Source organism: Rutidosis leptorrhynchoides, chromosome 8 (assembly GCF_046630445.1).
Source record: "Rutidosis leptorrhynchoides isolate AG116_Rl617_1_P2 chromosome 8, CSIRO_AGI_Rlap_v1, whole genome shotgun sequence".
In the NCBI taxonomy this organism is placed as follows: domain Eukaryota; kingdom Viridiplantae; phylum Streptophyta; class Magnoliopsida; order Asterales; family Asteraceae; genus Rutidosis; species Rutidosis leptorrhynchoides.
Genome location: NC_092340.1, coordinates 314305031 through 314316973, shown reverse-complemented (window position 1 = coordinate 314316973; position 11943 = coordinate 314305031). Strand labels below are relative to the sequence as shown.

Sequence of the window (11943 nt, the reverse complement as noted above, 5' to 3'; positions counted from 1 at the left end):
ATTGTCAAAATTAACTTTTTGAAACGACTTTGGATAACTTTTGTATGTCGATATCGAGCATTAGGATTGTGATACACTATGACCTGACCTAGCTTGATAGACATTTATTGACCAACATGTGTTCTCTAGGTTGAGATCTACGGTTATTTGGTAATCCGTGTTTCGATCACATTTTGGTGAACGACTTTATATGCTGCTAAGGTGAGTTTCATTGATCCCTTTTTAATTGCTTTTGCAATATATTTTTGGGCTGAGAATACATGCACTTTATTTTAAACGCAATGGATACAAGTACATACTAAATTCTACACTGAGTTTGAACCGAAAATCCCTTAGCTTTGGTAACTAGTAACTGCCAGTTATAAGAACTGGTGGGCGCGAGTAGTAGTATATGGATCCATAGGGCTTGATATCCCCGTCCGAGCTAGAGCACTAGCCTTTTAACGGACGTATGCTATTTGAGAAGCGTACACGTTGGTTTGCGTGTATTATTAAGATGATTATACAAAGGGTATAAATTATATATAAGTTAAGTTTAGTTACCAGGGTGCTCAATTTCGTTGAATATTTTGATAAACGTTTCTGGATGAAACAACTGAAATCTTGTGATCCACCTTTATATACAGATTATACGAAATATTAAAACTATGAACTCACCAACTTTTGTGTTGACACTTGTTAGCATGTTTATTCTCAGGTTTCCTAGAAGTCTTCCGCTATTTGCTTAGATGTTAGACAAGCTATGTGCATGGAGTCTTACATGACATATTTTTTCAAGGAAACGTAGCATTCACCAAATCATCACCATGTATCTTATTTTGACTGCATTGTCAACGGAAGTACTGTTATAAACTATTATTTATGGTGACTGTCTATATGTAGAAATCATCAGATGTCGAAAACTTTTGATTTAAATATTCATTTATGGTGTGCCTTTTCAAAAGAATGCAATGATTACAAAATGTATCATATATAGGTCAAATACCTCGCAATGAAATCGATGAATGACGTGTTCGTCCATATGAATTTGGAGCGATCGTCACAACTTAAGGCTGCTATATTTCCCACCTCACAACACACGGGTATTTATCAGTTATCTGATAACTTTTGTACGTCATTTGGCAACCCAAACGGAGTCCAAATTAAATAAACAAACCTGTTCTATGACCCTTGTCACAAACTGGTCCTAACCACATCATTAAATAATAATAAATATTAAATAGAAATAAAAGCATATAATAACGCAATACAAACTTAAGGGCAAAATAGTACTCTTACAACTAGGCCCGATTGAGGATGTTACAGTCTTGATAGGTTGCTAAGGCTCGATAATGTGGCGTGGGTATTTTGTGGAGACTTTAATGAAGTGAGACATGTTGATGAAAGACAAAATTGTGTATTTATAGAAAGAAGAGCGTCAATGTTTAATGACTTCATTGAAAGGAATAGCTTGCTGGAAATTCCACTTGTAGGCAAGAAATTTACGCGGATTTGTGAGAACGGGCTGAAATTTAGTAAGTTAGACCGCTTCCTTGTATCAGACAACTTCGCTCAACTATGGAATGATCTAGCTGCCATTTCTCTATATAGGAAACTCACTGATCACTCTCCTATACTATTGAAAAATGGGTGCACAGATTTTAGGCCAAAACCGTTTTGGGTTTTCGACGCTTGGTTTGATGAAGTTGGTGTTGAGGACATTATTGTGGCAGCCTGGAATGAGACTGTTACAGTGCGTGGGTCTGACTCGATATTTAGACTCAAACTCAAAAATGTAAAGGTCCGTTTAAGGGAGTGGAGCAATAATACTTATGGGAAACTGGATCTAGAGATAAAGGAGCTGATAAATCAGAGTAATTTGTGGGAACTTGAAGCCGAAAACCGAACTTTATCCGATAACGAGAGACATGAGTGGTTAAATGCGAGAAGTAACTGGGTTAAAAAAGATAAAGTTAAACGTAACATGTTGAAGCAGAAGGCGCGCATTAGATGGGCAGTTGAAGGCGACGAGAATTCGAAGTTCTTCCACTCTTGTATCAAGCAAAGGAATCTCAAAAATAATATTCGTGGTTTACATATCAATGGGGTCTGGCAGGAGGGACCGGAGGAAATAAAGGAGGAAGCCTTCAATGTGATGACCCGGGAATTTCCGACCAAATTTAAACTTAATCTTATATGATTTCGACACGATAAGCAAAGTATATTAAACTGAGTCTCATAATGTTTGAACTATTTCCATGAATGTATTTGACTTCGACTATCCCCAACGATTCACGAACAATTGTTTGTACATAAAGGTGCATGTAGATATATAATATAAAATGATAAAATACAAATTAATCAGTAGGATTGAATATGTAAAATAATATATAATATATTAAGATTGTTATTAGAAATGAATCTATATAAGATATGAATTCTATATGCAATTACCATTAAATATATATTATAATATATATATATAGTGTATGCATATTCAATTACGTATTATATAAGTAGTGAACATAATATAAATAATAAACTGTAATGTTTATATGTATAAAGTAATTACAAGATAAACTACATTTATTATATTATTGATATTGTTAATTTAATATATGAAATATAATATAAAAATGAGATTTGATAAGCCTCATTATTGTATCAATATTATTATTACTCTCATTATTACTATTAGATATTTACATTAATATTATAAATTGTAGTACTAATATTATTATAATATGTAACATATAGAAATAACAATTTAAAACATGTAATATACTATTACCAGTATTATTATTTAGTACTAATATTAAGAATCATCATTTTTGTTATTAGTATAACAATAATACAATTTATCATGATATTATTATTAATAATATTATTATAAATATTATTACAACTATTAGTATTATTATTCTAAATATTATTATTATTAGGATTATTTTGATTAATGATATTATTATTATTATTATTCTATTATTAAAATTATCAGTATTTTTTATTAATAATATTAGTATATTTATAATTACTAATTATTAATCTTAATAATAATTATAAATAAAATTATTTACAGCATCAATTTTGGTTATGCATCACAAACACACTGTTTAATTTTATTATTTACTTCTATATATTTGTACAAATCAAGACTTAATCTGAAAAATCCAAAATCTGTTACAAGCATCGATCCAGTATATTTTTTTTTATTTCTTTTCTCCTTCTTTTTCTTTGTTCTTGTCGAGTAAAAATCTGAATCTGTTAGACGTCAATATCACGAATCAATTATGATCAGTACAACTATTAAACCATGTACTCACTCACACTGATTATAAACGCTTTTGCAATTCAAGAATTAAAAACACACAAAGTTTATATTTTTTTTTCTTTTTACTCTCTGTTCTTCCACTTTATAACCAAGTCACAAAATCGAACGAATACTTAAAATGTAACAATGCTATTCTGTTAGGAATCCTTCATGTAAACTATCTGCAAAATTTGAGGTTCCAATTCGTTGTATTGATTGTGAATTTTCGAGTCAAAGTTTATAAAGCAAAAAGTCAAAGATTATTCCATGATCAAATTTGAATTACCTGTTTCAAATGGAGTTAAATTAACAATTTATAGTGTTTATAGGAAGCAATTGTAACACAATTTGTGTTATAATATTTCGCTGAAATCAACTCAATCTCGAAATCAAATTTTTTTTTTCCCGTCGCTAACAGCAGACTGTTTTATATATATATATATATATATATATATATATATATATATATATATATATATATATATATATATATATATATATATATATATATATATTTTATTTTTGTTTTATGTAAATACAATTAAATGACAAGTTATTTATAATTAAGTTGCGAGATCAAAACGAACGACAAGTTGAATTTGGATTTTGGTTCTGGTCGACTGAGATATTGAAGATGGTGAAGAAATATGGGAACAGAAATAAAAGGGTTAAATAAAATAAGCTGGGAGATTATTTCAGGAAATGGGCAATAGCCCAACGGTCTAGTGTGTTAAGGAGGGTACGAGAGGTCGTAGGTTCGAGCCCTGCAGGGGTCTTTTCTTTTTAGGATTCGTTTTTGAGGTAGTTCTCCATTTTAAAATTTATTATTATTACTATTAATTGTTAATATTATTTTTGTTATTGTTATTATAATTAATACTTGCTACTATTATTATTAAGCATGGTGAACCTTAGAATTTTTGCTATGATTATCATTATTAGTTATTATTATTATTATTACAAGACTTATAAATATTATTATTAGTGTTATTTGTATGGTTAGTACTATCTGTATGAAAGGTATCAATATGTGAAATCTGTCATTTTTACAAAAATAGGTATTAACATTATTACTACTAATATTACAAAGTATCATTATTAGAATTGTCATTTAAACATTAAAATAGGTATTAGTATGATTACTAAAATTACTATTAAAAACTATTATTATTAAAATTATCGTTATTATTAAAAATAGTATTTCAATAAAAATTATCACTTTTATCTTATCATTATTATCATTTTTATTAAAGATATTATTGTTACCATCATCATTAATATTAGTATTATAACTATTATTATTATTTTTATTTTAGAAACTATTATATTGCAAACAAAAGAAATTTTTACAAAAATATAATTATTACATAAGTACACTAATATTACTTAATATTGTGTTTAACTAATATAATATCATTTATATTGATATAACGTTAATTAATTTATATATCAAATAAGTAATATAATATATTATATGTATTAATTAAATTTTGTATAAATATTAATCTGAATATATAACAAATTATATATAAACTTGTTCGATTACGATTATATATTTTAATATATATATATATATATATATATATATATATATATATATATATATATATATATATATATATATATATATATATATATATATATATATATGAATAATATAGGTTCGTGAATCCGAGGCCAACCCTGCATTGTTCAATGTCGTCATATGTATTTTTACTACAAAATACATTAGGTGAGTTTCATTATTCCCTTTTTATATACATTTTGGCTGAGAATACATGCAAATGCTTTATTAACTGTTTTACAATATTTATATGCGTGAGTTTCATTATTCCCTTTTTATATACATTTTGGGCTGAGAATACATGGAAATGCTTTATTAACTGTTTTACAATATTTATATGCGTGAGTTTCATTATTCCCTTTTTATATACATTTTGGGCTGAGAATACATGCAAATGCTTTATTAACTGTTTTACAATATTTATATGCGTGAGTTTCATTATTCCCTTTTTAAATGCTTTCGCAATATATATTTTTGGGACTGAGAATACATGCGTTGTTTTTATAAATGTTTTACGAAATATACACAAGTAATCGAAACTACATTATATGGTTGAATGATCGAAATTGAATATGCCCCTTTTTATTAAGTCTGGTAATCTAAGAATTAGGGAACAGACACCCTAATTGACGCGAACTCTAAAGATAGATCTATCGGGCCCAACAAGCCCCATCCAAAGTACCGGATGCTTTAGTACTTCGAAATTTATATCATATCCGAAGGAGGATCCCGGAATGATGGGGATATTCTTATATGCATATTGTGAATGTCGGTTACCAGGTGTTCAATCCATATGAATGATATTTTTGTCTCTATGCATGGGACGTATGTTTAGGAGTAATGGAAATATGAAATCTTGTGGTCTATTAAAATGATGGAAACGATTATTTAAGTTAAACTAATGAACTTACCAACCTTTTGGTTGACACTTTAAAGCATGTTTATTCTCAGGTACGAAAGAAATCTTCCGCTGTGCATTTGCTCATTATAAAGATATTACTTGAAGTCATTCATGGCATATTTCAAAAGACGTTGCATTCGAGTCGTTGAGTTCATCAAGATTATTATTAAGTCAGTTATAGTTAGATATATTATGAAATGGTATGCATGCCGTCAATTTTCGTTGTAATGAAAGATTGTCTTTTCAAAAACGAATGCAATGTTTATAAGATGTATCATATAGGGGTCAGGTACCTCGCGATGTAATCAACTGTTGTGAATCGTTTATAATCGATATGGACTTCGTCCGGATGGATTAGGACGGGTCATCACATTCAATTACTTCAAAAATCTCTACGAGGATCACGATAAAACAGGCTACAGCTTATTGGGTTTTGAAACGGCAAAAATTTTGACTGATGATGCTTGCAAGCTGGAACATCCTTTTATAGAAGAAGAAGTGTGGGTGGCAATTAATGATTGTGAAATATCCAAGGCACCCGGTCCGGACGGCTTTAACTTTAAATTTTTCAAAAAAATTTGGTGGCTTATTAAGGATGATTTAATGGCTGAGCTTCAGTGGTTCTGGGAACGTTGTGTGATTTCTCCGGGGTGTAACGCCTCATTTATTACTCTAATTCCCAAGAAAAAAGACCCATTATGCCTCCGTGATTATCGACCGATAATTCTTCTAGGAAGTTACTATAAGATAATTGCAAAGGTTCTTTCGTGTAGACTTCGGGGTGTCATCTATAAACTTGTCGGGGTTGAACAAACGGCGTACATCAAAGGTAGATCCATCCTTGATAGTATTCTTGTTGCTAATGAATTGATCGATGATGTCATGAGGAGGAAGTCCAAATGCTTTTCCTTTAAGGCGGATTTTGAAAAAGCTTTTGATAGTGTTAGATGGAGTTTCTTATTTGATATTATGACTAATATGGGGTTTGGTCAAAAATGGATTAGATGGATTGAGACTTGTTTTCGCTCGGCTTCTATTTTAGTCCTGATAAATGGGTCTCCTACCAAAGAGCTCTCGTTGCAAAGAGGTATCCGGCAGGGTGATCCCCTCTCACCCTATCTCTTTATTATTGCGGGTGAAGGGCTAAATATACTATCAAAAATTGCGGTTCGAGAAGGTCTGATCCTGGGGGTAGAGGTAGGCTTGAACAAAGTTGGGGTCTCGCACTTACAATTCGCAGACGATACTATTTTCTTTGGTGGAGTAAAAGGAATGTGTCAAATGTGCGGAAAACTCTTGAGTGTTTTGAGAAAGTTTCGGGACTTAAAATAAATATGAATAAAAGTAACCTATTGGGAGTGGGGGTTACACATTCTGATGTTCATAATCTTGCTGCTAGAATGGGCTGTAGTGCCGGGCTGCTTCCATTTAACTATCTAGGCGTGCCAATTGGGGATAATATGAGCAAGCACCGGGCCTGGAAACCTGTAATTGAGAAATTCACAAAGAGGCTATCGGATTGGAAGGCACGATCGATGTCGTATGGGTGACGGTTAACTCTTTTAAAATTGGTTCTTAGTAGTATTCCGATTTACTTCTTCTCTTTGTTTCGCGCTCCTTCTAATGTCATCAGCCTCCTCGAGAAATTACGCCGTAAGTTTTTTTGGGGCGGGTCGAGTAACGACACTAAAATGTCGTGGGTTAAATGGGAATCCATCCTTGTCACTTACGGGGAGGGCGGGTTAAATATAAGGTCTCTTAAAGCTAAAAATTGGGCTTTGGTGGGTAAATGGTGGTGGCGCTTTCGCACCGAAAGCAACACACTTAGGGTTAACGTTATCAAAAGTATCTGTGGGCGGGACGGGGGTTTGGGTCAAGAAAATCTGTTTTCTACGGTCAACAGTAACTCAGTTTGGCGCAACATCATTAAAACTGGAAATGATCTGCTTAATATCGGTTTAGACTTTAATGTGTTGTTTGAAAAGAAATTAAGTGATGGTCGTGACACCTTCTTTTGGGACGAAATTTGGGTTGGTGGTTCGCGGCTGAAATACAGGTTCCCGAAATTGTTTCGCTTGGATATTAATCAGATGGCATCAGTTAAGGATAGAGTTTCTTTTATAAATGGTTCGTGGGAATTCTCGTGGCTTTGGTCTAGAAATCTTACAAGTAGACTCATTGGTGAATTGGAAGATCTAAGGATGCTAATCCTTGGATTCACTGGTTTTGATCATGGTGAAGGGCATTGGGTCTGTAGGTTGGACAACAGTGGCGTGTACAAGACTAAGGTAATGACTAGAAAGATTGATGAACTAATTCATGCTGGACATGGTTCGAACATGAGCACTATGCGTAATAAGTTGATTCCTCAAAAAGTGGGATTGTTCATATGGCGGGCTCTCAAGGAACGTATTCCGATAAGGGTAGAACTTGATAAGCGTGGAGTCGATCTTGATTCGGTGTTATGTCATTTATGCAATAACGGGGTAGAATCGGTTGATCATGCAATAGTCTCTTGTAAGCACGCATGGGATGTATGGAGAGGCATTTATAGTTGGTGGGGTATTATTGCTCCTGCTAATCCTAATATTAGTAATATATTCTTGGGGGATGTTGGCGGTGTTTCGTCAGGTGTTCTTAAAGAGATTTGGCAGGCAGTCGAGTGGGTCACGGATTATCACATTTGGAAAAATAGAAATCACAAAGTTTTTCATCAAGAGTCGTGGGCTGCTTCGAAGATCGTAAGTGATATACAAGTCAAGACGTTTGAATGGGTTCACAATCGTTCGAGGGTTAAACTGCTAGACTGGCATCAGTGGTTGCTTGATCCGAAACTTATTGTGGATCCAGGGTAGAAGACGAAGTCTAATGGGAGCTGAGCTTGTACAGTGAGTGTGATAGGGATTTATGTGTACATAATGATTTGTGAGTTTCTTCATTTTGTTGCTAGCTTGATGTATAGTGTTTATCCTCTTGTGTTTATTTTGTACAGTGAGTCACAGAATGTTTGGGTCTGCATTTGGACTCATCATTCTCCCCTTGTACATTTCTCTTTTTAATTTTATATTATATGTTGGCTTTTCAAAAAAAAAAAAAAAAAAAAAATTTGTTAGATAAATGTAGATTGTGTTAATCTTCTACAGTTTTGTCATATCTCTTTCATTGCACTTCAACATAGCTGATATAAAAACTTCGTAATTTAAAGAACTACAAATACAGTTACTAGTTTAAATTGAGCGACGAGTCGATGACCGCTTCCTGCTTTATATAAAAGCCACACCTACCAGTGTTCATAATAATTACAATGTAAGCGATCTTTAAATTAAAATAGCAACGATTAATTAAACTTAATTAATTTCCAATATAAATAAATAAATAGTCAAACACTTTATAAAGTATTAAAAAGTCTTTTTATTTCTATTTGACTTAATATAATATCTAAGGTTACGTTTGGTGAAAAAAATATCAGATGTATAATGCTTCAAAATATGATTAGTCAAAATGTTCTTATTAAACTTGATTGTGAATAACAATTTCTGAATAACTATTTTGAGAACAATGATGATGAAAAGTCCGCGCTTTGTTCAATGACGATTTCAGAATGCAAACTCAGTGGGGTCCTGAAAATTTTTTCAATACTAATTATATTTTAATGTTATTTTAGTGTTTGTTTACTTTAATAAAACAACAAATTCGGAAAATATATTGGGTCCGAGTAGTCAAATATAGTGGTGTCCAATACATTTTAAAGGAAAAAGTTATAAATTAGAAAAAAAAATATATGGGATCCTCTAGTTAAATTTAGTGGTGTCCTATACAATTTACAAGATATTTTCTACTGGTAATTTTTACACTAGCGATGTCCCGTGACCTCACGGGACACTATGTAGACCCGCCCCTGGCTTAAATGGCGGGTAGTTTTGGTCGATTAACTGAGCGTTAAAAAAGGTTAACGGGTCAGTTAATGGTGGGTAAACAGTAAAATAAATGATTAACTATCGAACAATTAAACATTAAATATTCCGTAAATCGATTTATGGTATCTTGTTTTTTAGACTTAAAATGGGCCATTTAATTTGAATTTTAATTTTGCCATTATACTATACATTAATTAATTACGGTTATATGATTGCGAATAGTAAATGGCTCATCATTCTCCCTATGGAGTATATTACTCATACTATATACTATAATTTAGTATAATCATAATGATATGATAATGATGTAAAATTAGGATGATATGATAATGATGTAAAATTAGCATATTAATATTCTATATAAATAAATAAATAAATAAATAAATAAATATAGTTGTTTGATAAATACTCCGGTAATTAAGAGTATAATAATAATTGAAGGTGTTTGTATTATTAGTGTCGGTTTAGAGGCAATGATTATATTGGATGAACTGATTTACTTTTGAGGGTCATGTAATTTTCTTTTTGTCATAGCTCCTAAATAAGTCCTCTCATGCCTATGATAAATAGAAAAGGAGAGGGGAGATCGCCTTGTCTAAGACCTCTACCGATATCAAACTTCGTCGTAAGACTTCCATTGAGTAAAAGTGACGCTTTAGATGAAGAGAGGCACACCCTAATCCAAGAAATCCATGTCGGATTAAAACTCAGGAAAGTCGTCATGGAAAAAATATAATCCAAATGAATTCAGTCATACATTTTTTTCAAAGTTAACAAAAATATTTATCTATCTTTCTAATATTAATAATTTGAACTTAAAATGCTTATGATGTATATTGCATGAAATAAGAGCATCGAGTGTAGTTCAATGTCTTTCAGTATTTACCTGATTACTGGCGGTGACCGGACTGACACTAAAAAAACACACTGGTGAGAAACATGCTAAGTCGTTCAATTTCAATTTCAGTGTATTGGGGAGAGAAAATATTATTTTTTGGTTATTTTTAACTATTTATTTATATATTATTTTAGCTAGTATATATTAGTCAATTTATTTATTTTAGTAAAATATATTAAAAATAACACACTGGAAATTATAATGAAAAAAACAATTACATAAAGTAAAACTATGAGCACATAATTTTCATAAGATCACATAAATAAAAACTACAAGTACACAGTAAAATAAATTTATAAAATGCTAAACATTACATAAATTATTAATGAAAATATTAAATTACTAATCAGCGTAGTATCCATTATTGGAACTATTCGTGTACATGTAGAAAGGATGTAAATGTTGTTATCGTGTATATTGGTTTCCCCTGCGATTTCATACCATTTTTGCGGATATTCAGGATTTTCAAATATTTTAGTGTAATCGCGGAAATACAAAACTTTTGTGTAAAGAGATGGTACTTCTTCAAGTAGCACACACAATGTCGATAAATCAAAGCCACAAATGCTTATATCATTAAACAATTTTTTCGATTTATTCGTGATCAAACCAAAATCGACTAGTGCGAATAAATTTCGGGTTTGAGTGCTTGATTTGGGAAAAAGAGTAGGTCGAATGTTTTAACTCCAATAATTGTGCAAACCCTGATTTGAGATCTGAATTCAAAGGGCGTAAAACAATCGATTAGATTAACTTTATTCGATCAGAATCGAATAAGTTAATATCTAAAAGTGAGGATTAATTCCGATGACGGTCGGAGTATTGATCGGAATTGTGTTAACGACTGAAGAAATGCTACCGTGATTAATTTGGGCAAAGTAACATTAATACACCTAGTGTTATTGAATAAATGATCTTGTTCACGTATTTATAGATGTTATGAGGGAATGGTGATGTGGCACATGTCCCTTTCATGGTTGTAACAAACTTTGCCAATCCCGAGGGGTGACGTGGCACATGTCCCTTTCATGGGAATAATCGAGCAGATCCTAACAAACTTTCCTAGATTCGTGGGCTGACGTGGCGTGCAACCTGCTTGTATGTTTGTTCCGGGATCGAGTACTCATTCCGGGATGAAGTGTCTATTCCGGGACAGTGCACTTTCTCCGGGACAGCATGCTTGTCCCGGGAAGGTATTTTTATACCGGGATGAAATACTGAATTGGGAAGTAGTGACGGTACCGGCAGCATGTTGGTACCGGCTAAGATAACACGGAGAACTTAGTCTGACCGGGAATGTTTTGCTTTCTATTTACTCAAAGTGTTTCTTCATGGTGCTAATTACCATGACTGGCCAAATGATGCCGGTAACGT

The 11943-nt window shown here is 32.1% G+C and overlaps 1 protein-coding gene across 1 annotated transcript; it reads left to right on the top strand.

The window, feature by feature from the left end:
* Window positions 1–1420: 1420 nt before the first annotated feature.
* On the top strand, window positions 1421–7304 carry LOC139864435 (uncharacterized). The gene is made up of 3 exons (XM_071853014.1): window positions 1421–2131; window positions 6349–7037; window positions 7154–7304. Exons 1-3 carry the CDS (start codon window positions 1421–1423, stop codon window positions 7302–7304), a joined length of 1551 nt encoding a protein of 516 aa, XP_071709115.1.
* The last annotated feature ends 4639 nt before the right edge of the window (window positions 7305–11943 follow it).

What these genes read in the sequence shown, in the direction of transcription:
- LOC139864435 (XM_071853014.1), top strand. Translation starts at nt 1,421, where the DNA reads ATGTTTAATGACTTCATTGAAAGGAATAGCTTGCTGGAAATTCCACTT. An exon ending in TAAAGGAGGAAGCCTTCAAT is followed by an intron (nt 2,132 to 6,348) that starts GTGATGACCCGG and finishes TGGCTTATTAAG; the next exon opens with GATGATTTAATGGCTGAGCT. An exon ending in GTAAAAGGAATGTGTCAAAT is followed by an intron (nt 7,038 to 7,153) that starts GTGCGGAAAACT and finishes TCTTGCTGCTAG; the next exon opens with AATGGGCTGTAGTGCCGGGC.